The 24,673-nt window shown below is 41.4% G+C and overlaps 1 protein-coding gene and 1 non-coding gene across 2 annotated transcripts in view; both read left to right on the forward strand.

Moving 5' to 3' along the window:
• Positions 1–24,110, forward strand: part of ZC3HAV1 (zinc finger CCCH-type containing, antiviral 1) — a 56,195-nt gene extending 32,085 nt beyond the window's left edge. Inside the window, exons 8-13 of the mRNA XM_057731378.1 lie at positions 2,689–2,809; positions 7,500–7,602; positions 10,714–10,804; positions 11,588–11,718; positions 12,952–13,082; positions 19,626–24,110. Coding sequence (XP_057587361.1) covers positions 2,689–2,809; positions 7,500–7,602; positions 10,714–10,804; positions 11,588–11,718; positions 12,952–13,082; positions 19,626–19,888 — 840 coding nt within the window. The 3' untranslated portion in view covers positions 19,889–24,110. The remainder of the gene's footprint in view (positions 1–2,688; positions 2,810–7,499; positions 7,603–10,713; positions 10,805–11,587; positions 11,719–12,951; positions 13,083–19,625) is intronic.
• Positions 16,361–16,467, forward strand: LOC130852715 (U6 spliceosomal RNA). Its single transcript, XR_009053442.1, has one exon. It is a non-coding gene; the product is annotated as a U6 spliceosomal RNA (small nuclear RNA).
• Positions 24,111–24,673: the final 563 nt, after the last annotated feature.

Here is a 24,673-nt window from a genome sequence, read left to right on the forward strand (position 1 = left end):
TTTAATAAGAATTGAGCAGCTGAGATATCCGGGTTAGGAACCTTTCTGGTAGGAACTGGGAGAAACAGAAACTTTTGCCAACAAAGGGTAGATGCATATGTTTTGACAGTGAACTCTCTGGAAGGTAGAACTGATATATGGAAGTTCAGGTGCCTAACCAGGACTTGTACCTACACGGATGGTGGAGCGGGAGAGGACAGTGGACAGCGATGGTGCAGGAATGGCTGGAGGGCAGAACCAGGTAGCAGTCATGGGCTCTGCATCAGGCAGGGGGTGCAGATCCAGACCCTCGAGATGTTTACCAGCAGACAGCCAACTTAGGAGCTGTGAAAGCTGCCCTTGTGGGGCAGGAGTCCATGACCTGAGGGAATTGCCCAGGCCAAGGGCAAGCCATAGCTCTAGAAAGCCAAGATCAAGGCAATCTTACAGGCAAAAGACAAAAAAGCCAAGTCCTGGTTACTGACACTGAGGTACAAATTCAGGTCTTCTAGGAGAATACATAATTGGACACTCTGCCATTCATTCATTCATTCATTCATTCATCCACTCACCCGTTCAGAGCTGGAGTACAGTGAGGGGAGGGCCAGAGGAAGGTCCTGGTGAACCATGCACGTCTGTGCAGGTGCTCAGACACTGACTTAACAGCCTCGTTCTGTCCAGTGTGACAGCCACTAACCACATGCGGCTGTTTAATTTTTTTTTCCCAGAGAAGGAAGGATTTATTACTTGCAGCAAGAAAGGAGCACACTGCGGATCTTTCCCAAAGCAGTGTCTCTGTGGCTATTTAATTTTAAACTTAAATTAATTAAACTTAGATAAAATTAACAATCAATTGTTGTCACACATCATACTTTAGGTGCTCTAGAGCCACATGTGGCTTGTGGCTTCCATATAGGACAACACAGAGAACATTTCCATCATCAAAGAAAGTTCTAGTGAATATGGCTCATCTAGACCCTAAAACCTTACTGGCCTTGGCCTTTGAAAGGTCTTGGCCTAGAGTTTGCAAATTCCTTCCAGCCAGTAATAGGGTTCTGTAGAGTTGAGCAGGTAGTTGAGGGGTACAGGACTGTGGGGATGAGAAATTAGGGTAGAGATTCAAGTCATCAAACCAGGGTGCCCAGGGAATTCTCTGGTGGTCCAATGGTTAGGACTTTGAACTTTCACTGACAAGGGCATGCGTTCAGTCCTTGGTCAGAGAACTAAGATTCTGCAAGGTGCAGGCTGTGGCCAAAAAAAAACAACAACCCCAAAAAACCCAGGGTGCCCAGAAGTGACAGTTGCTTCTCCCCACCCTTGCTCTCGAGTGTTTGCCCAATTCAGCCATTCTTTGAGGTCTGAGGAAGGCATATGGTTTCCCAGCGAATCATCTAATCATGTAACCTTATTTTCTTCCTGCCCACCCTGGATGGCAGTCTCTTTTACAATCACCCTAATAATGTCCCAGCAGCTGTTGCAACAAACGTCTTCGTGGTATGACTTAATTGTTGGCTGCTCACTGTAGCCTTCTTGTCCCTTCCTCCCACTGGTCCTGGTTCTACCTTCAGAAACATACCAGGTTTATTCCGACTTTGCACTGTGTGCAAATACTTGAACCCAGTTTTTCTGCCCCCACCATGTTCCTCTCCAAGCTTAGAGACCCCTTTATTTGGGACGTCTTCCTTGGAAACTTTTGTTTTGGTCCTCTCCCCTTACATCCAGCAGGCATTTCCATTAGGGAAGGGGAACGGGGTGGGTGTAGCTGAAGGCTGCAGAGTCTGGCCTGTCATTAAAGGAACTGGGTGCCCCTCCCCACCATTGGCTGCCTGCAGAATTTTGCTGTCATCCTACGTTCTAGATCACGAGGAACAAGAACTCCTTACCATTAAGTATTGGGAACCCCTGCTCTTGGGGGCTTACATCTGTCATCCCTGCCATAGGGTGGGCACAGTGGATCAGGGGCCTACACTGCCCCCCTTGCTAGGATAACACACTTCCCTTCACCCACCCTTTCTGACGTTCAGACCCATCATATGTTGTGCCTTGAGGCTGGAGATTATATCTTTACATTTTGGGGGTGTTCCTTGCCTCTTTCATTATGACCAGAGGAGAAGGGCTAGGTCACTCGCATTTGGACAGTAGTACACCTATTCAAGTTTTACCTGCCTTCATTCCCACTTTTATTTATTTATTTATGTATTTGTCTGCGTAGTGTCTTAGTTGCGGCAAGCGGGATCTTTGTGACAGTGTGCGGGATCTAGTTCCCTGACCAGGGATCGAACCCGGCCCCCTGCTTTGGGAGCGTGGTCTTACCCACTGGACCACCAGGGAAGTCCCTGTGATGTTCATGGCAGGGTGTTGGACTCTGTTAGACATCATGTCTACACATTGAGTACAAGTTGCTCTGTGCACTTGGGTCATATTTTATGGAAGGTATAAAAAGGCTATTGCAAAGAGCTCTATTTTTCAGGCCTCCACCAAGGGTATTGTCAGTTTCTGCAGTGTAGCCTGTGCTCTCAGCCCCACTGTGGAGACTACAGGAAGGTGTGACGTGGCCCCACCCAGGAACCCTTGCAGTCTGGGTTTGGGAGGCAGGATGCATTTCTGTTCACATCCCGCGGCTAAAATAAAGTTATATAAGATATCATGGTAGAAATTTCTTAAAAGTCTACCCTGAAGTCTTTACCTTTTTTTTTTTTTTTTAATTAGAATGACAATGAGCACATTTCAAACATTGACTCTTCATACCTGGAGTCTTTCTTTCTATCCTGTCCGAGAGGAATTGTGCCATTTCAGGCGGGTTCACGAAACTACGAACTGAGTTTCCAAGGTAAGTGTTTGCGTTTGGCAGTGGTGTGTGCTGCTGGAATCTGGCCTGTGGCGTCTGTGTGGGGGTGGGAACGGAGCAGCCAGCATGCTGCACTCAGGACCAGGGTTTTTTTTTTTTTTTTTTAAGCTCTTTATTGGAATATAATTGCTTTACACTCTTGTATCAGTTTTTGAAGTACACCAAAGTCAATCAGCTGTATTTATACACGTATCTCCATATTCCCTCCCTCCCGCGACTCCCCCCAACCCCGGCCCTCTAAGGCATCACCCATCATCAAGTTGATCTCCCTTTGTTATACAGCAACTTCCCACTGGCTATCTATTTTACGGTTGGTAGTATATATATGTCTGTGCTACTCTCTCACTTCGTCCCAGCTTCCCCTTCGCCCCCCACACCCCCAACCTTGTGTCCTCCAGTCCTTTCTCTGTATCTGCATCCGTATTCTTGTTTTGTCACTGGGTTCATCAGTACCTTTTTTTTTTTTTTTTTTTTTTGATTCCATATATATGAGTTAGCATACAATATTTGTTTTTCTCTTTCTGGCTTACTTCACTCTGTATGACAGACTCTGGGTCTGTCCACCTCATTACATATAGCTCCATTTCATTCCTTTTTGTAGCTGAGTAATATTCCATTGTATATATGTGCCACATCTTTATCCATTCATCTGTTGATGGGCATTTAGGTTGCTTCCATGTCCTGGCTATTGTAAATAGTGCTGCAATAAACATTACAGTACATGTATCTTTTTGGATTATGGTTTTCTTTGGGTATATGCCCAGTAGTGGGATTACTGGATCATATGGTAGTTCTTTCTATTTTTAGTTTTTTAAGGAACCTCCAAACTATTTTCCCTAGGGGCTGTACCAACTTACATTCCCACCAACAGGGCAGGAGAGTTCCCTTTTCTCCACACCCTCTCCAACATTTGTTGTTTCTAGATTTTTTGATGATGGCCATTCTGACTGGTGTGAGGTGATACCTCTTGTGGCTTTGACTTGCACTTCTCTGATGATTAGTGATGTTGAGCATCTTTTCATGTGTTTGTTGGCCACCTGTATGTCTTCTTTGGAGAAATGTCTGTTTAGGCCTTCCGCCCATTTGTGGATTGGGTTATTTGCTTTTTTGGTATTAAGCTGCATGAGCTGCTTGTATATTTTGGAGATTAATCCTTTGTCCAGGGCCAGGGTTCTTTTAGCAAGGCAGGCAGTCCAGTGGGTGGGAGCCAGTGGCACTCAGAAGACCTGTGCTCTAGAGCCCTGGCTGTGACACCCAGTAGCTGGGAATAGCACCTGGTACCCTGTACAATGGAGGGATTGGATTACATGGTCTCTGCGGGTATTTCTGGCTCTGCCATTCTAAATTTCTGATGCTGGGTGGGCTGCTTCCCAGACTGAGGCGGGATTTTCAGGTGCTGATGACTGCAGCAGAGACCTCAGGCCTGTGGGTGCCTTCTGAATTTTAGAATCTTGCTGTTCCTTTTAGGCTTCATCATCTAGGTCGGTAGTTTTATCTGTCACCTTTTGTAAAGACTGTGCCTTCCTCCATGTTTATTTGAGCCCCCATGGAAAGATCTTCTGGTTACCTTCTACCCATCTGTCTGTTGTGTTTAGTAAGAAACCAGGGCAGAAACTGCTCTCCCTCTGAATGTACTGTCCCATCGGCTGCATCTGTGGGACACCCCCTGCAAATACTTGCCCTTTTGGGCCCTGTACCAATTACGGTGTGTTGAATCATGTAGCTCTGAAGGACCATTATACTAACTACTGTGGAAAGCAACCTGGCAGTACATATCAAGAGATATTAAAATATGCTTACTTATTTATCCTCTCAGGAATCTTTCTAAGGAAATAATTCACAACAAGAAAAAAAAATAAGCTGTAGGCAAAAAGGTTATTACTAAAGCCTTGCTTGTAGTACTAAAGTAGAGGAGTGGCCTGTGTACCAGTCGGGTAGTGACTGAACACATTAAGGTATTAAATTTCAGTGGAGTATTAGGTAGTTGTTAAAAATTATGATTATGAAAATTGTGCAATAAAAGTAAAATTTGACATTGTTAAATGAAGATGGCAGAACCCCAAGTTTATGTTCCAGTACTTTTCTATTTTTATGTTATATTTAAAGCAGAAATGAAAAATTTTTTTTTCCTGCGTTGGGTCTTTGTTGTGGCGCACAGGCTTCTCACTGTGGTGGCTTCTCTTGTTGCAGAACATGGGCTCTAGGCATGTGGGCTTCAGTAGTTATGGCTTGAGGGCTCAGTAGTTGTGGTGCATGTATGAGCTCTAGGATGCGTGGGCTTAAGTAGTTGTGGTGCAGGGGCTTAAGTAGTTGTGGCACACGGGCTTAAGTAGTTGTGGCGCACCGACTTAGTTGCTCCACTGCTGCATTTAGGTCTTTACACACCAGGGATCGAACCCATGTCCCCTGTGTTGGCAGGCAGATTCTTAACCACTGCACCACCAGGGAAGTCCCCAGAAATGAATTTTTAAAAAATTCAGTGTGCATGATAAGTGCAGCAATGTATATGCATGTGATCAAGACTAGAAGGCAATAGAGAAAAATAAAAATCTCTTCTGTTGGGTGGTCAAATTAAAAATGGACATAAATTTAAAAAAAAAAAAAAATTTCTTTTGCGCTTCCTAGGGGGCGCAGTGGTTAAGAATCCGCCTGCCAATGCAGAGGTCACGGGTTCGATCCCAGCTCCAAGGAAGATCCCACATGCCGCGGAGCAGCTAAGCCCGTGTGCCAAAAAAAAAAAAAATTTCTTTTGGTGGTCTTCCATTGTTTTGACAATTTAAAAAGGTGGTGGAGAGATAACCAATATACCTTGTTCCTGAATCTGGAGCAATTTTAGTCCCATAATTTTGTTCACTTGGTTCATAGAAGCCAGTTGAGAGACGTTTGCAGTGTTGCAGGCTATTTTCTTTTTATTTCTTATTTGTTCTTGTTCATTAAACGAGTTTTGGAGTGTCCACTGTGTGCTAGGCAGTGTTCTGGATGCTGGCAAACCGGGCACCTTCAGAAAATAAAAACAGCTGCAGGGAAAGTGAAGCCATGTAATGAGGCAGCAAGAGGATGGAGGAGTCGTGGGAGGGAGCCTGTTTTTATCTGAGGAGGAAGCTTCAGAAGGGAGAGGGCAGCCCATGCACACGGGAAGGAGATGAGAACACATGTTGAAACTTTAATTTTTTTTATAAATTTTTTATTTCTTTATTTATTGGCTTTGTTGGGTCTTCGCTGCTGCAGGTAGGCTTTCTCTAGTTGTAGAGAGCGCGGGATACTCTTTGTTGTGGTGTGAGGGCTTCTCGTTGCAGTGGCATCTCTTGTTGCGGAGAATGGGCTCTAGGCACTCGGGCTTCAGTAGTTGTGGCACGTGGGCTCAAAAGTTGTGACTCGAGGGCTCTAGAGCGCAGGCTCAGTAGTTGTGGTGCACGGGCTTAGTTGCTCTGCGGCATGTGGGATCTTCCTGGACCAGGGCTCGAACCCGTGTCCCCTGCATTGGCAGGTGGATGGATTCTTAACCACTGTGCCACCAGGGAAGCCCTGAAACTTAAATTTTATGAGCTGGAAACCTCAAAAAGGTTTTGAGCAGAGCTGTGGCATGATCTGATATGCTCTTTTCATTGTTGTTTTGATGATGATGTAAAGCTGTACTGAGGTGTAATTGCTACAGTAAGATGCATCCATTTTAAGTGTGCAGTTGGGTGAGTGTTGACAAGTGCATATAAATACTATCCTAATCAAGATCTAGAACATTCCCATCAATCCAAAAAGTTTCCTCATGCCCCTTTGCAATCAGCCTCTCCTCTGCAACCAGTTTACTTTGTGTCATTATAGGTTAGTTTTATCTGTTCTAGAACTTCATATACGAGACCCTTGTAGTGTGTACTCTCTCACTCAGAGTCCTGTTTTTCACTCATCTGTGTCATTGCATAGAGAGTAGTCCTTCCCTTTTTAGTGCAGAGTAATATTCCAGTGTAAGGATATACCATGGTTTGTATAGCAATTCACCTATTGATGGGTATTTGGGTTGTTTTCACTTTTTGATTAGTATAATAATGCCACTAGGCACATTCAAATGCAAGTCTTTATGTGGATGTAGATCTCTCTTGGGTAAATACTAAGGAGTGGGATTGTTGGATTGCATAGGCAGTGTATGTTTAACTTTATAAGAAACTACCAAATTGTATTCCAAAGTGGTTGTGCCATTTTATGCTTTCGCTAGCGATGTACGATTATTTACTTTTTAAAGAACTTGTGCCTCAGCTTAGACCCAGGTGTATAACATGCGTGAATTGAAAATATTTCACACTTGAGGTAGGAAAAAACTTTCAAAATCTAGCTACCATATTCCAACCCATCATCACCGATGCCTGGTTGAGGGCAGCTGTCATAGTGATGTCTTGTTACCTGGCTGCTCTAGCTCTCTTCTTTACCACCTGACTTTGGTTTAAAGATTAGATTAATTGCAGAATGCTGATTTACCTCTTTGTTTTCTGGGTCTTATACTAAGGGCAGTGAAGAATACAAGTTTTTATCATGAGCAATTTCCATCCAAATGGATTTTCTTGATTCATACATGTACAGTTGAGTCATGAATATTTGCTGTGTTACTAGCCTCTGAAAAAATAACAATAAATGGTTTTCTAGGACTGATTCTTGATTTGTGTTTTCTTTTTTCTCTCTAAAGGGATGATTCAGACCAACATAGCTTCCAAGACCCAAAAGGATGTCATCAGAAGGCCGACGTTTGTGTCTTACTGGGATGTGGAGCGGGTGAAACGTGGACCAGAGTGAGTGTCTGAAACGCTCTTGCTGGCGCACACTGGAGATGTTCACACACCGATCTCATTGAGACACGCATGAATCTGGACCCTGTTTTCTGAAATGTTCCTGCTCACGTAGCGCTGCAATTTCCTTTTGCTTTAACAATGAGTAGGGTACTTGGTAAGCAGTACGGCGTGACTGAAAGAGTTCTAGAGCAGGAAGTCTCTTTCCCTCAGATTCACGGGGGACTTTGGGCAGATCTCTTACTCTGGGCTCCGCTTCTTCAGCTGTGAATGGCTCCATGTGCCTGGGAAACAATCAAGTGCAAAATTACTGGGTTTTTGTTTTGCTGTGTATTTTTCTGGGTATCTTTAGTTTTGTTGAGTGGATTTATAGGGGGTGGGAGGCTGAGAAAGAAATGGAGAGAGAAAAGAGATGTGGTAGCTGCCTGAGTAAAGGCTTTGGGGAAAGATAAAGTTGATGAAAGGGGATTTGTAAAGGAAATTTTACTGTGGGGAATTCAGTGTGACTCTGCTCATGAAACTCATTCAGACCTACATTGTTTTTTTTTTTTTTTTCTGGGTGATAAGTGAATATGTAAAACAGGTGTGAAGTCGGTGTTCTAATTAGGTCCTTTTGGTTGTAAGAATTAAGGTATTCCGCGGAAAAGGGAAGTTATTAAATGTATAAATGCAGTGTAATAGGGGAAACAGCGTTTTACAAGAAGCCAAGGATGGGGAACTGAGCTCTCTGAGGGCTTTAGGAATGGAGATTGGGTCCAGTTCTGCTTTAGGACCTGAGCAGCTTGGGGTTACGGATCTTTGCTTGTGACCAAGTTAACGGCTGGCCTCTGGATCTGTCTGTCTAGGCTCTGATTCTGCCTGCTGGTTATTACTTATGTGGATTTGGACAAATTAATCACCCTGCATCCCCTCATCTGTAACACGGGCTTGATCATAGTACATTCATCAAGTAAATATTAGCTGCTTTTCTTCTTTTTCTTATTCCCCTGCTAAGAGACTCAGCGACCTTATCCATATCTGTGTGCATATCTGTCTTTATATCTCCTAAGACTTTTCTCCGGCTAATGCTTGACAGTTTTAACCTCATTATTCCAATCTTCATATCCCTTCAGCTGTACCTTCTGCCACTACTGCCCAATTTTCTCTGAATTTCTTAATTCAGACCCCCAAGAATTAGCATCGGATCAGCCTGGCCAACGAAGGTTCCCCCCCATCCTTCCTTTTAACATTCAGATGAATACAGTAGCGATATTGCAGGGCTGAGAGGCATCAGGTACATGCCTACGTGTCTCTCTAAGCATAGCCCCCCACCTCGTACCTCCCCTCCACAAATATCAGCTCCTCAAAGCTCTTGAAATAGTCTGTGTGATGAATGGTACATACTAAATAGTCAGCTGAGTGAGTGAATAAATAAAGTGAATGGAGGAAACAGTGCTCGTGGGTGGTCATGGAGAAAGCAGCTTGAATTCTGCTGTCATGAGCCCAGAGGAGATACACTGTTTTAGGATAGAATAAGGGCTGTGAGTACTATTCTGAACAGTCCGAAGAGAAATGAACTATATGTAGCATTGTTGATGAGCACCTTACAATGTATTAATTAAATTTGTTCTGCACTATACTAGTATACTACGGAAATCGGAGCTTAACATATAAATCGGGGCCAATTTCTTTTATTCCAAAAGAATCTTCATTTTATGAAAGGGGGTCCTTAAAGAGTTTTTTTCCTTAAAGCATTTTTTTAAATTTGATTTTCTCATTATGGAAAATCCCAAACTTAAAGAAAATTGTACAATAAACTTGTATGTATTGTACATGTTAGTAGAGAACCCCCACATGTATGGTTACCCTGAAACACGGTTCATACAGGAAAGGCAGGATTCTTTCCCCTGAACCCCTAAAGTATTTTAATGTTTATCGTTTGACAAAGAAGTTCTAAGACAAACTTACTTCATGCTAACACATTAGGACCTTTGAAGGTTAAGCAGAAATGTAAAAAAGAATCAAGGCTTTTACATTTTATATCAATGGGAAGATAATTAATGTACCAAATTATGAATAATTACCACCTTTTTTAAAAGCATGATCGCTGATATGTGTGTACCAGGAATATGCAGGGATGTAGTGCAAAGAAAACACAAAGAGAAAATTTTTCTTTTTTTTTTTTTTTTAATAAATTTATTTATTTTTGGCTGTGTCGGGTCTTTGTTGCTGCGCGTGGGCTTTCTCTAGTTGTGGCGAGTGGGGGCTACTCTTCGTTTTGGTGGGTGGGCTTCTCAGTGCAGTGGCTTCTCTTGTTGCGGAGCACTGGCTCTAGGTGCACGGACTTCAGTAGTTGTGGCGCACGGGCTTAGTTGCTCCTGAGCATGTGGGGTCTTCCCAGCCCAAGGATCGAACCCTTTTTTTTTCTTTCGATCTTTATTGGAGTATAATAGCTTAACACTGTTGTGGCAGTTTCCACAGTACAACAAAGCAAATCAGCTGTATTTATACATATATCCCCATATCCCCTCCCTCTTGAGCTTCCCTCCCACCCTCCCTATCCCACCCCTGAAGGTCATCAGCAGTCATTGAGTTGATCTCCCTGTGTTATGTAGTTGCTTCCCACTAGCTATCTATTTTACATTTGGTAGCATAAACATGTCAATACCACTCTCTCACTTTGTCCCAGCTTCTCCTTCCCCCTCTTCCCGTGTCCTCAAGTCTGTTCTCTACGTCTGCATCTTTATTCTTCCTCTGCCACTGAGTTCATCAGTACCATTTTTTAGATTCCATATATATGAGTAAGCATATGGTATTTGTTTTTCTCTTTCTGACTTACTTCACTCTGTATGACAGACTCTAGGTCCATCCACCTCAGTACAAATAACTCAATTTCATTCCTTTTTATGGCTAACAGTCCATTGTATATATGTGCCACATCTTCTTTATCGATTCACCTGTCAGTGGACATGTAGGTGCAGGCGGATTCTTAACCACTGCACCACCAGGGAAGTCCAAAGAGAAAATTTTCTGAGGAACCTCAGCTTAGTTGAAGTTAAGCACAGACAGCGATTTGCACACATGAAACAGGGAGCCAGGTGAATTTCTCTCTCTCTCTCTCTCTTTCGTGTGCAGCCATCAACCGGTGCAGACCCAGTCAGAGCCTTTCATCTTGGTATCTCTTCCCCAACGGGACACGTCCGTCTCATCCTCGAATGAGTTTGAGGTACTTGGTTTTTACTTTTTATTGGGTGAATTGTTTAAAGATGGAACAAAGCACTTTGCTTTGAGTGAATAAATGAGTGGGTGATGGAATGAATGAAGGAGTGAATACATCGCTTCTGCAAAACTCTTGAATCAAGATTGAAAGGCTGACATGTAAATGGCGACTGTGTCATGTGCCACTTTGCCAGAGAACAAGTCCTCTACCGGGCATGTCATTCTTTCCAGAGTCCAGGCACACACCATCTCCTTGGGACAGATCCTCACAACAAACTTGTTCAATTCCCTACCTTACAGACGAGAAAACTGGAACTCATAGTAAAAGCGACTTATCATTGGTTGGAGTTAAAAAGCAGGTTTCTATGAGAGTCAAAGTGTGCCTCACCTCATCGCCTTGCCTGGTTGGGGTGAGATGCTTCCTGGATCGTTTAGGGTCCCTGTCAGACTCCACCTTTGGGTGCAGGCAGCTCTGCTTGGGTACCTCTGGTGTCTCTGCCCCTGCACTGACGTTAGGCAAGGAACTCACCAGGTCATTGGACTAAGTCACACACCTGGGCGCTGGGGTGGGGGCTCTGTTAGCCTTAAGTCAGCCTGAACAGATGGGCTCCGTACCATGTAGTTCATCACTGGAATGCACTGCCGGATGTGGAAGCCCTCAACCAGCTTATCCCACCTGCTGGCAGAGGCCTGGCAAGGATCCTCCCTGGCACAGGCAGCCACACGTATGGACGTGTCATGCCTGAAGTGTTCTCTGTTTCACAGTTATATATTGAAAATTTTTTTTTAGTTGTTCGAGATCAGTCACAGCGCTCTGGAATATGCCAAAGTAAGTGATCGTTTTAAAGCTTCCATGAAAAATTTCAAGATTGAAAAGATAAAGAAGATCCGGAATGCAAAGCTCTTAAAGGCTTTTGAAAGGTTGGTGGCCACATTAACAGGCTTCCTTTTTTTTTTAAGCTCTCTATTGGAATTTAATTGCTTTACACTATTGTGCCAGTTTTTGCTGTACAACAAAGTGAATCAGCTGTATTTATACATATATCCCCATATCCCCTCCCTCCGGCGAATTCTTCCCACCCTCCCTATCCCATCCATCTAAGTCATCACCCATCATCGAGTTGATCTCCTTGTGTTATGCAGCAGCTTCCCACTAACTATCTATTTTACATTTAGTAGTGTATACATGTCAGTGTTACTCTCTCACTTTGTCCCAGCTTCTCCTTCGCCCCCCACCCCATGTCCTCAAGTCCGTTCTCTACCTGTGTCTTTATTCTTGCCCTGTCACTGGGTTCGTCTGTACCATTTTTTTAGATTCCATATATATGAGTTAGCATACGGTATTTGTTTTTCTCCCTCTGGCTTACTTTGCTCTGTATGACAGTCTCTAGGTCCATGCATCTCACTACAAATAACTCAATTTCATTCCTTTTTATGGCTGAGTAATATTCCATTGTATATATGTGCCACATCTTCTTTATCCATTCATCTGTTGATGGGCATTTAGGTTGCTTCCATGTCCTGGCTGTTGTAAATAGTGCTGCAGTGAACATTGTGGTACATGTTTCTTTTTGGATTATGATTTTCTCAGGGTATATGCCCAGTAGTGGGATTGCTGGGTCATATGGTAGTTCTATTTTTAGTATTTTAAGGAACCACCATACTGTTTTCCATAGTGGCTGTACCAATTTACATTCCCACCAACAGTGCAGGAGGGTTCTCTTTTCTCCACACCCTCTCCAGCATTTACTGTTTTTAGATTTTTTGATGATGGCCATTCTGACCAGTGTGAGGTGATCAGGCTTCTTGACATTAAGTTTGAAAGGATTAGTGAAGATCTATCTTTTAAGATTTATATTCACTAGTTTATTTTAGTAGTCAACAGTTTCTTCAACCTCTAGTTGCGTTTTCACTGTGTCAACTCAAGCTTCTCCCTTTCGGCTTTAGCTTGGCAATTAAATGCTTTCATGTGTCTATCATTTAAAAGTTTTCATATATTTATTTTTTACAGCTGTTGCCTTAATGTTAGTAGCTCCATTCTGAAAGCCAGTGGAATAAAATTTTAAGATGATTAGACTTTAGTTGGGACTAACGTTATTAACTGGAGTGGATGAGGAATGTTCTCAGTGTTAAGTTTCGCATTTCCTGTATTAGGAAGAAAAAGGAGATGAAGAGAGATGAACAAATCCTATTTTGTGCGGCAAGAAGCGCCCATGTGAAGTCTATCTGTGCGAATAATTTTGACTGGAACTTACATGGAATTCACAACATTAAATATGGAAAAGGTTTGTATGGAATAAAGAAGCTGAACTAGTAGAGCCATCACTCAGGCTAGGCACGCTGCTGTTACGAGGTACATGCAATTCTTTTGTGTTAACCAGCAAATCCAGGCTTTCGCAGTCATGGAGAGAAAATAAGCTCATGTTAAGCTGAAGTGTCCAAATCAGAGTGGGAAATTGCTGCGGGACTTGATTCCTGCTTCCGTCCTGTCTTCCGTGTTTTTCGGGAAGGACGGGGTGGCGAGACCAAAGCATCTCGTCCATCTTTCAGAGTACCCCCCATTGTTGACGACTCTGTCTACCACTGCTACTCAGTTCCGGCCTTGGCGCTTCCTGACCTGTGCCCATTCTGTTGCCACTGCTGGGTTCTAATCAAAGATGGGAGATGAGGCCTCTCCCATCTCAGGCCACACTGGCCACATAAAATCTTTTCAGCTCTTTCCTTTTGTTCCGAAATTCCTTCATGCAACTCAAAAACCAAAAACCAAAAATCCAACCAAACAAAAACCAAAGAATCACTCATCTTAAGGGAACAAGTAATAGTTTATCAGTTTCAAAGGGGGCTCAACTCATAAATTCAACCCCCACCCCCCAAAGCAAGAAGCCAATCAGTCAGTGAACACATATGTTTGAGTGCCTTTTATGTGCTACATGCTGGGGACACAGTGGCAAACAAGTTAGACATGCTCCCCCCGCCCCATCATTTCACATAATTTAATGATTACAAATGTTCAGCTGCTGTAGATGAGAAGAACAGGCCCTGTGGACACCTAACCTGCCTGGAGAGGTATTTCTAAGGCCAGGTGGGGTTCACCTGCTTCAAAGAGTCAGGAGTAATTGGTCCAAGACATGGCCACACAGTTTAGACTTGACCCTCGGGGCATGGGAAGCTAATGGAAGGTGTTAAGCTGGGGAATGACTTGATGAGCACTTCTTAAGTTTATTAAGTTTAAATGTATCACTAAAACTTACCTGGAAATGTTTGGAGAAAACAGAGTAACCATCTTGAGTGAAATATAACGTGTGATATTTAAACCCATCTGTTTCTCCTGAGTCTGTTGTGTCAGAAATCAAACGAATACTTATTCTAGGAGATGGAAATACCGTATGTCGTGTTCCCAGTTTTGGGCGATAACTGGCTCTGTTAGTGACATACTTGGGTGCCTAGTCTGTTTCTCCTTTTATAAACAGAAGAGTACTGAAACCCTCTGAAATATATTTGGATGGTTTGGTAGTGTTACTCGCTTGCTATCATTTTCCTTTAACTTGGTAAAAGGGGAGATTTGTTGAAGGCCAAGTAAACACCTCTGTGCAGAATGGAAGAAAGAGGCAAGGACATAGCCTGCAGTTCTCACGGAAGGGCAGAGTGTTTCTCAAGGAATGTTTTTCCCATGCCACCCTCCCTTGTGAAGGTCAGGGAGGGATCCTGCTACTTGGCCTGTCTCCTGCTACATGGAGTTAGGAGGTGTTTTTGTTTCGTTTGGTTTATTTTTAATGTTGACTTTCCAGTACTGTCTCTCATGATGCTGTTAATACCAGATAGACTGGTGTGAGCCACTGGGCCCATAATCTTAAAAAGGTCAGGAAGTTATCCTAAAAGAGGCCAAGTGGCAGATCTCAAACAGACGGTTACTCTCTGAGGGAAAACAAAGCCCCCTCTCCCTCCGTTGCACGTGTGAGACTGCTCTGGATAGGCTGTTGTCTTTGTGATTTAGTACATGACTATGTGTAAAGGGTGGTAAAACATGCCTGGAAGGATACAAGGGCTCTGGGTTACATCTTGATAAACTGGAGTTGGAAACCAGGCATGTAACGGGAGGTGGAGGACAAGAGTGGAAGGCAGGTGAGTAAGCGAGTTCCTACGAACTGGAAGGTGGCCCAGAGCTGATCAGACTGGATTGAGGAGAAGCACTGCAGCAGTTAGGTGAAAGCCACTCACCTTAACAGCAGAGGAGATTATAAAAACTCAGATTTGGATAAAAAGCAGAAGCAAAGTGAAACTAGAAAAAGAAGCACTTGTTTGGGGGGCAGCTAAGCAAGGAATGACCTACCCTGGTACCAACTGGATTCAAGACGTTAGACAGGACATCTATAAGGTCAAAGAACATGTTTAAGATCCAGGGTGCAAGATTCTGCAACCCAGGTACCTCAAGATGCTAAATGGTTAGAAAGAAAGAAAAATGTTATTTCAAGATAATCTGAGTGTCTGTGTAGAAAACCTCAGATACTCTCCAGGGCGTTGGAATGTTGGTGTTCTACCCACAGAGTGTGACACACGTGTTCCTCTGCTCCTGGACTCTCCTGTCATCTCTGACTTTTAGCCACTGACCGCCCTCTGGGCCCAGACCGAAGGTCCCTGAAAGACTGAGTCAGAGCCAAGTTGGCCCCTTTTGACTCTCAGCTGGGAGAGGGTTCCCTCTCCTGGTCTTATTCAGAGTTCTTTCTAGTTAACAAAGCCTGCCATTTTTGCAATGTATTTCTAGATCCTATTTCGGTAATCAAAAGCTGACCATGATTTTTTCTCCTTATGTATTCCTTCCAAGATTCTAATTCTCTTTGAGGCAAAGAAAGTGTCTGGCTAAATGAAGGATAGTTGTGTATAAAGAATTGGAAAAAAGCCTAATATTTTTGACAGTGTTATCCCATTACATCATTTATACCGAATGAATGAAAAAATGAATCAAAATAGACTCTGGAAAATCAGCACATTGTGAAGTCTAAGGGTGATCTCTAGGACAAAGAAAAGCTAGCTAGGAAAAAAAAAAGCTGGGAGAAGAGTGTTTATGAAGACAAAGAGATTGATAAAGGCCAGGGAAGCTGTGGACAGCACACAACACTTAAGGTGGCGTGAGAGTGGCAAAATATGAGGTTGTAGCCATAGGTTGGGGTCAGATACTGAAAGACCTTGCAAGCCATACTAAAGGGATGGATTTTATCCTGAGGATGATTGCAAACCACCAGTGGCTTTAGGAAAGAAATGACATGATGTCTCTGGCTGCAGTGTGAAGAAAGGATGGGCAGGACCAGGATTGCAGGTGGAGAGAACAATTAGGAGGTTGTTTTAAGAGTCCAGGCCAGAAATGAGGGTGGCCTAGATCCACATAGAGGCAGAAGGGATGAAGAGGATGTTGGGTTTCAAAGAATCTATTCCTTGAAAGGGGTATTTGCAACAAGAGTGTCCACGTCTTAGAAGAGTGGGCTAAAAGGTTGGGTCTTTGGTCTGGATCATTTAAGCACATGTAGATTCCAGATTATATAAGCATGATTTAAAAACTACTGATGCTGTACTCCCTTCAGCAGCACATATACTAAAATTGGAACAATACAGAGAAGGTTAGCATGGCCCCTGTGCAAGGATGACACGCAAATTCATGAAGCATTCCATAGAAAAAGAGAAGAAAAGAAAAAAGAAGAAAAAAACAAAACCTCATGCTTTCTTTTAAAAATCAGTTATTTAGGGTGATGGTTACTCTTTTCTCAATGGAGACTAAAGATATCCTCCAAAGATCTATAAAACCTGTATAAAGAATTATTCTTCATTCAGTTATCATCGATAAACAAACAGAATCATATCAGCACTCAGACTTGCTTAGAAAAAAATTTAATTGAACAATTTTATTTTTTAAATATTATTATCTTTTTAATTTTTTTGATTTATTTTATTGAAATATGGTTGATTTAAAATTGTATATTAGTTTCCAGTGTACAACATAGTGATTCAATATTTGTATAGATTATACTCCACTTAAACTTATTACAAAATAATGGCTATATTGCTCTGTGCTGTGCAATATATATTTGTTGCTTCAAACATGGCAACATATTAGAATGAGGTAGGTAAAAAACTCAGTGCCATTAAGACGTATATACAGCTATCCCTGAATGTCGAAAATAGGTTTTATGGTTAATTTCAATTGTTTTAAGTCAAATCTGTTTTTACCAGTAATTCCATATTATTTACTCTACACCTTTTACATGCATAACTGGAATTCACTTATCTGTAAATGTTAGCACTCTGGAATGTCACTCAGTGTCTGAAAGAGTGAACAACTGTGTATAAGTAGCCCACGTTGTGATAAAATTCCTGTACCGAAGAGCATGTTTATCCTTAGGCGTGCCCCAGAGTCAATTTAGTCTTATTCCAGTAACAGTGTTTTTTTTTTCTCAGCCCAGCAAGTGGGTGGAGTGGGAATAAAGAGATGCTAGAGGCAGGCAGCAAGAACAGAGTTAATAGCTTTTAAGTGGAGAAGGAGGAAAAATGATCTGCAAGACACTTTTTTTCTCATGCTGGAGTCATTAGCATAGGAGAAAACGGCTCTACCCACCTTAGTGACTCAAGAGGGCATCCCTCTGTTATAACAGCATATGTCAGAATTAATATCTGCATCTGAGGTATTAGTAAAAGAAAGAGTAAAATGAGTTTGTTCTGTTTTTTTAAATCAGAGAGGTGTGTATGCTTGAGGAAGACTTCGTTCCAAAACAGCTTGAATTGTTTGGAAGTTCTAGAAATTGACACACAAGGAATGGCTCTTTGTAGACACTTAAGAAATTAAGTGTGACTGTACTGTGATGAAAAGAGATGGGTAGTGCATACAGAATATGTAGTGGGGGCCCATCACAGTGAGAAGTAATACAAATAAAGAGGGCACAGCCTCTAGTCCTAGTCTGCTGGTGGAGGCTATAACAGAGCAGTACGGAATGCAGCTGCAATTGGCGAGCCCTTGAAACTGAGGAGCTGGAACTAGCTAAGAAAGAGCATCTTTGGCAGAGAGGAGGAGTGGGTGGCACAATAGAAATGTGGTGGGTTGACTTTTGTTTGTATCCCTGGTCATTTTCCAAGTATCTGTTGGCTTACGTCCCAAGAGTGTAAAAAAATCTTGATGGACCTACTAGTGAAGCTTGTTTTGGTCACATATCAGTAAGAAAAAGAGAAACAATACAACAGGGGGGATAAAGATGAAAAAGCAGTTCAGAGGAAAAGCATATCAAATATGCCAGTAAGCATATGAAACCATGCTCAATATACTAGTATTCAGAAAATAATTTTAAAATCAGATTTTTGTGCCCAATATATTGACAAAAATTAAAAGGATGGATAATAACCAATGTTGGCAAGGATGTGAGAAACAGGATTTTATTATTGGTGGTAATATTTTTAGACCACTTTTAGAGTGCAGTTTGTAATATCAAATTTTAATATGCTCATATCTTGTGACTCAGCCACTGTAGTTTTCTGCAGTCTGTTCTACAGAAATATTTATACGGGTTCTCAAAGGTATTTTTACTAGGATATTTTAGAAGCATTTATTTAGAAGTGTTATTGGTAATAGAAAAAAAAAGTGAAATCAAGCTACATTTTCATCAATTTCAGGAGTAATTAAATTATGATACATTCACAATGGAATCCTATACAGCCATTAAAAAGAATGAGGTGGGGTTAGATGTACTGACATAGCTTTTTCCACTTTAGTCCAAGGTGTTTAGGATTAAAGTGGAAAAAAAAGTTATAGAACAGTTCATGTAGCATGATCCTGTTTAGGAACAAATAAACATAAAACTTACCAGAGTATATGTGCATATATGTATGTAAATACATAGAAACAAGTGTGAGAGAATTCCCACCAAGCCATTAACTATGTTTAGGAAGGAGAGTGGGACTGGAAATGGTAGGTCACTGTAGGTGGACTTTTATTTTTTATTCTAAATATAGCTGAACATCATTTACCCAGAATGGCCTGTATTTGACCTACTCAGGATAAGCAGTATTTCTGGAATTCAAACATCTTTATTTTTAAAACATCAATAATAAAACCAAGCAAAATAAAAGAAAAATGTTTAATAAATTAAACGTGTTATTGTAAATACAACAAATTCATTTTACTTATTAATGTTTGCATAGAAAATCAGAATTTGCAATATATACTCCTTTCCTTTAAAGGGCAGAAAAACATTGGGCGATAATAAAAATAAAAATAGGAAATTTTAATTTGTCAGAAAATGGTTGTTGATCTGCTGAGTATGGAAACATCAGTGATTATCAGAGGTGTTTTAGAGTTGAGGACGATTGATCAGCTGGCTGAAAAGCCTGCCAGGGTCAGTGGTTTGCTCATACTACATCTCTCTCTTTCCCTTTTTTCCAGAACCTTCCCATAGTAGTAAATGACTTTTCCTCCTTACAGTGTACACAATATAAGTGGCCTCTGTTGGAGTATCTTTGGTTTATCAGTTACAATTCCACTTGCCTTGCATGAATTGGGCCACTGTGCTATCAACACTTGGTCACTGTATCCAGTGGCTCGACACCATACCTGTGAATCCTGCAGAGTAGCAGATGCGTCTATTATTTCAGTAGGGTTATACACTGTATTCAAGTTTACTTACAAAATGGACTTTTTTTTTAAGTACAAAAGAAAGTTATAAGTATCAGTAAGGTATCGTCAACATATACTTGGTCAGTGCCTATCATCTGATTATGTGTAAATAATCTTGCAAACTACGCACCTCCTTTTATAATAATTTTAACCTTTCTCTTTTTCTGATTATTTCTAGGAAATTACTTCACAAAAGATGCCATCAACTCCCATAAAAATTGCCCATTTGATCCCAAAAACATCGTTATGTTTGTAGCCCGAGTCCTGGTTGGAGATTTTATTGAAGGACGTATGGGTTACACGAGCCCTCCTTTTCATTATGACAGCTGTGTGGATACAAGGTTGAATCCCTCCGTTTTCATCATCTTTCAGAAAGATCAGATTTACCCAGAATATGTGATTGAATATACCGAAACAGACAAAACCTGTGTGATTAGTTAGAAATGACGGCTACAGCGTCTTAAAGGATGCCGTAAGCATTCTGTTCACTTGTAGAACCAGATTGCCCCAGATAATAGTTAAACTTACATTTCTTCTCCTATAAATGCCTTGGATCAGTGGTTCCCAAACTTTGCTGCATATTTGAATCATCTGGGAAGCTCTAAAAAATTCCACTGTCCAGATTGTACCCCGTTCCAACTAAATCACTTTTTCTGGGGATGAGAGCCAGGAAGGGGACTGAAATGTGTCAGGAAGTTTGGGAATCACTGCCCTAGATGTAACTGGCAAAGACTCACTTCTAAAACTTCTGTAATTGTAGCAACATTTCTCTCCCAACTACTCTTTTAGTTTATTGCTTGACATGGTTTCGTTTTGGTTAAATTGAAAGAAAATTAATTTGGGAAATTTGAGAGAAATCTAAAAATGCCTATTGAAATAAGGACATAAGACAGTACAGGCGTGGATGGAAGACTGTGAAAAATTGGACAATTCTTAGGAATATACTGAGGAAAAAACACGAGGGCAGTTTAAATGCTAGCATGGACATAACTGCAGTACTATACCTTTTCTTTGTGGCGAAACTGATTTGGGGGCATGCGTTGCTTTATCTCTACGTTTATTTAGGACACTCCATCCAGGTTGACTCTTTCTGGAATGCAATTTAAAAAGCTGCTACGTGTGGCTCAGGGAGAAGCAACGAACTGGAGTTAACTGCCCATTTGGGCTCTTTTTATAATTATGGCAAAGTAGACATTTATATTCTAACTAATATGATTACAGAGAAGGCTTTTTTTAGGTCAGACTTTTATGAAGTGTTGGTATTTTGGGGGGACGGAGTTGCAGTAACCAGATTCACACAAGCATGACTGATAAACCTGAGTGCTGTTGTAGTCGTTCGCGGTGGCAGTTGAGGCTCACCAAGACGTTTGGAACAGGGCCATCCTGCTGAAGGATGGGCCACCTAAGGAGGTGAGATTAGTTTCCTAGTGAGACAGAATCAGAACGAAGAGAACAGTGCCCCAAACAAGCCTCGCACCTGCTGGGGCCTTCTTTTTCTAAATATAACAGATTGTGCGGAATTGTAGCACAGTCAGTTTTTAGAGCTGCTGAGGTGCCTGGACCAAGAATTCCTTTCTTATTATGACTGAGGGTTTTCCTTTTCAACATTCCACACAGGTTGCCGACATTTCCTGTTATAGTTCCTTCCAGCAGATATATTATAAAAATGAATTAGCATTGGTGTTGATTTTATATTAGACAACTCCTCAGCTTAAAAAAGGGGCCCAACAGTAACAAATGTATAGACATGTTTTAGGGTAGGGTTATTTTCTGAAAGGCTTGCCAAAAATACTCTCATTCACTTATTTTTTTCATGGTAGCTTCTTTGTGGAGTTTTAATTTCCTGATCTTGACCCTCACGTTGTAGACATGCTATTTATCCAACTCTATCCGACTGCCCATTGGACATCTCTAGTTGGATATTTCACAGGCATCTCTAATTCAGCACATCCAAAATGGAGCTGTTCATCTGCCTCTCTCAAACAAATCAGTTTTTCCTCTAGAAAAACATCTGCTCAAGCAGAAATCCAAAAGTCATCTGACTTCTTTCTCTCCCTCCCCCTGCACATCTAAGCAGTTCCCACATTTTCCTTTTTAAATATCTCTTTGTCTGCTTCTAAGTTGTTCTTTGCTTAGCAGCAAGAATTAAAAATTTTTTACTTTCAAAACACAGATCATGCCTTTAGAATAAGGTTCAAATTCATCATTCATGGCCCCACATGCCCTCTCCCTTCCTATCTTCTCATTTATTTTCTTTCACAATCACCCTGGCTCTCTTTCAGTTCTTCGGTGCCCCTTTTAATCTAGCTTGGTGGTTCTCACCCAGCACTCCTGCCTTTCTTTTATTTTAATGACAAATATTTTGTAACATCCTCTTCATTATCCTCAAAATATAATTCAATGGTAATGTACTCTACCTATATACAATTTTAGAAGGAAATTAAAAATTAAAATATCAACATAAAAGGGAATGAAAGGTACATAACTTGGGCACGACTATACTACAAGGCCTTATTAAGTAGTAAGATGTTTACGTCTACTTATAAAGCATAAATTAGAACTTAAAAGAAGGTAGGAGATCAGAAGCTATTCTGCATAAAGAAGTGTGGGAAAATGAAAAAGCAGGTATACGAGGTCACATCGGAACAAGAACTAGTGATACAGTAACTTATCTGCATATAATAATACTCAATAAGAGAAAGCACGAAACCACCTTAATGAAATGAAGATACTAGACAAGAAAATCTAGGGACTTCCCTGGTTGCCCAGTGGTTAGGACTCCGAGCTTCCAGTGCAGGGGGCATGGGTTCGAGCCCTCGGTCAGGGAACTAAGATCCCACATGCTGCATGGCGTAGCCAAAAAAAGATTTAAAAATTTTTTAAATAAAAAAAATTTTAAATAAAATTTTAAAAAACAACGAAAAAAGAAAATCTAGAGATTGTCGAAATGGAGAAAATGAGAAAATAACTATATTCTTGCCGGCGAGCTGTAGGTCATACATGAATGTCTAGTGAGACATTCAAAATTCGGATAGGGTGCACAGTAACTACTTATTGTGAGGAGCTGTCCAGTGTATCGCAGGATATTCAGCATACTTGGCTCTCACATACTAAATGCCAGTAGCACCCTCCCTCCCACCCCCTTTATGGTGGCAACCACAAACCCTATCAAATCTATTCACCTTTCTCAGAGAAGATAATTTGTAACATCCCTTTTGCTGTCCTGAGATGATTCAGATATTACAATCTGTATGAATTTCTTGAGAAATCAATTTATTGCCCTATTATAATGGAGAAACAAAAGGAAAGAAGTTTGTAATAAAGATAAAATGACTATCAATATGTAAATGCTCCAGCATGACCACGCTATATGACATCATGAAATAGATACTTATTTATAGTGAATAGGTTTGGATTTAAGAGTCGATCAGAGGTTACTTCCTGAAAAGAAGTACAGGAGAATGAAAGGTTAGAAGTATGGGTGACACCAGAATGAAAACCAGTATTAGGATAAGTCATAACAGACCATATACCTTCTCTGTATGTGGTAAGGGAAAGGGCGAAATTACCTTAACTGAACTAAGGATAATAGGACAAGACAAATTACACGATTGTCTAAGAGGAAAAAAGGAATTATATTCTCTCAGGCAAGCTGTAGGTCCTCCATAAATGTCCAGTAGGACGTTAGAAAGTCGTATAGGGAACCGAATAATTCTTCTTTGTGTGGGCTAACCCATACACTGCAGGGCGTCTGTTTTCTCTAGCTGTATCCGCTCAGTGCCAGTAAAAGTCCGTAATTATTATGAAGTCAATTCCCAACAACCCATCAATTTCCAAAATACCACAGTGAGAACCACTCAGTTAACATCTAGCATCTTTAGATGAGCTTGCTAACCTCCATAAGGAGTCCTTCTGTAGATTAAATTGGATGCTTGCCTCCCAAATCCCTGGTTTTTTAAAACACTTTGCGCCTTGCTTTGTTCATTTTAAGCATCTATCCATCCAGCTTGGAGCTGTGTGCTTTCTGCATTAGAATCTAAGCTCCATGAGAGCTGAGTTAGCCTGTCTTGTTCACTGTGTTACCCCAGATACCTAGCTTCATGAGGAAGATTTGAAATCTATAGTTTGAGGCCTGCTATGTGAACCCTGCCCGCCAATAATTGCATAGAGATGATTGGATAAGTATAAAATGTACTGTTCCTGCCTTTGCTCAGCTTTGTTTGAACTCCTGGGTCCTGTAACCCTTAGCAACCCCTGCATTCTGTAACCACCTGTAATTTATAGAAACTGTGTAACCAATCAGTTAGTACCAACTGTAGCTATATGTCTTAACCTATAAAAGGAGAAAACTGGCCGAAAATGGGGCCCAGAACTTTGAAGCGTTAGCTCGTCTGGGTCTGCCGGCTTAATAAACCTGAGTTCTCCAACCCTGAGTGTGGTGCTTGGTTTCTCGTGGGATCGATTTCTGCAACAAGCTGAGTGATTGATATGCTGATACATGGGAGAAATTTTGTTGAATAAAGTAAGCTCAACTTCTTATAATTTAGTAGTTGTATTTCTTCTTGTTCTTCAAGCTCCACTTGAGATTATCTAATAAAAGGAAATAAATACAAATTTTGGCTCTGCTGCCTTTATTTGCTCTTTTTCCAGGTATCTCCAAAAAGATAATCAATTGCAGACAGCAGTTGATTCATTGAGGGATAGAGGATGTGTGTTGCCCCTTCCATCATCATCATTCCAGGACTCAGTGACCAGGGGAAGGCCCAGTGGTGGTGGTGAAGAAGCCCGCAGCTGGTCGGTACATCTTTTGTCTAGGGGCTGAGATAGGGAGATGCTGGAAACTGCTGATACACCTTAGGGGTGTAAACAGGGCCAAGCTGAGGCACAAAAGTTGTAAATGATCATCAGCAGAATTGTCCAATCAGTCACTCCTTCAGAAGCCCTTCTTCACTCATTCATGTTTAATCAGAAAGCTCTGGATGGAGAGAGAAAACCTCTGTATGGCAGCATAGATATGATTAAAGTGAAGGTAAAATTGCCATTTGATACAGACTTCAACGTAAATAAAACAATGCATAGCCAACCCATTGCTGTGAAATCACCTGCATTCAAATATACAAAGTAGAGTCAAACCAGGCCAGAGCAGATGTTTGAGTTTTTCCATTTAGTTATTTGTTCCATTTGTTTATTTCCTTTGCCACAGCAGGCTCTCAAGTTTTCAGAAAT

The sequence above is a fragment of the Hippopotamus amphibius genome, chromosome 4 (assembly GCF_030028045.1).
Source record: "Hippopotamus amphibius kiboko isolate mHipAmp2 chromosome 4, mHipAmp2.hap2, whole genome shotgun sequence".
Lineage (NCBI taxonomy): Eukaryota > Metazoa > Chordata > Mammalia > Artiodactyla > Hippopotamidae > Hippopotamus > Hippopotamus amphibius.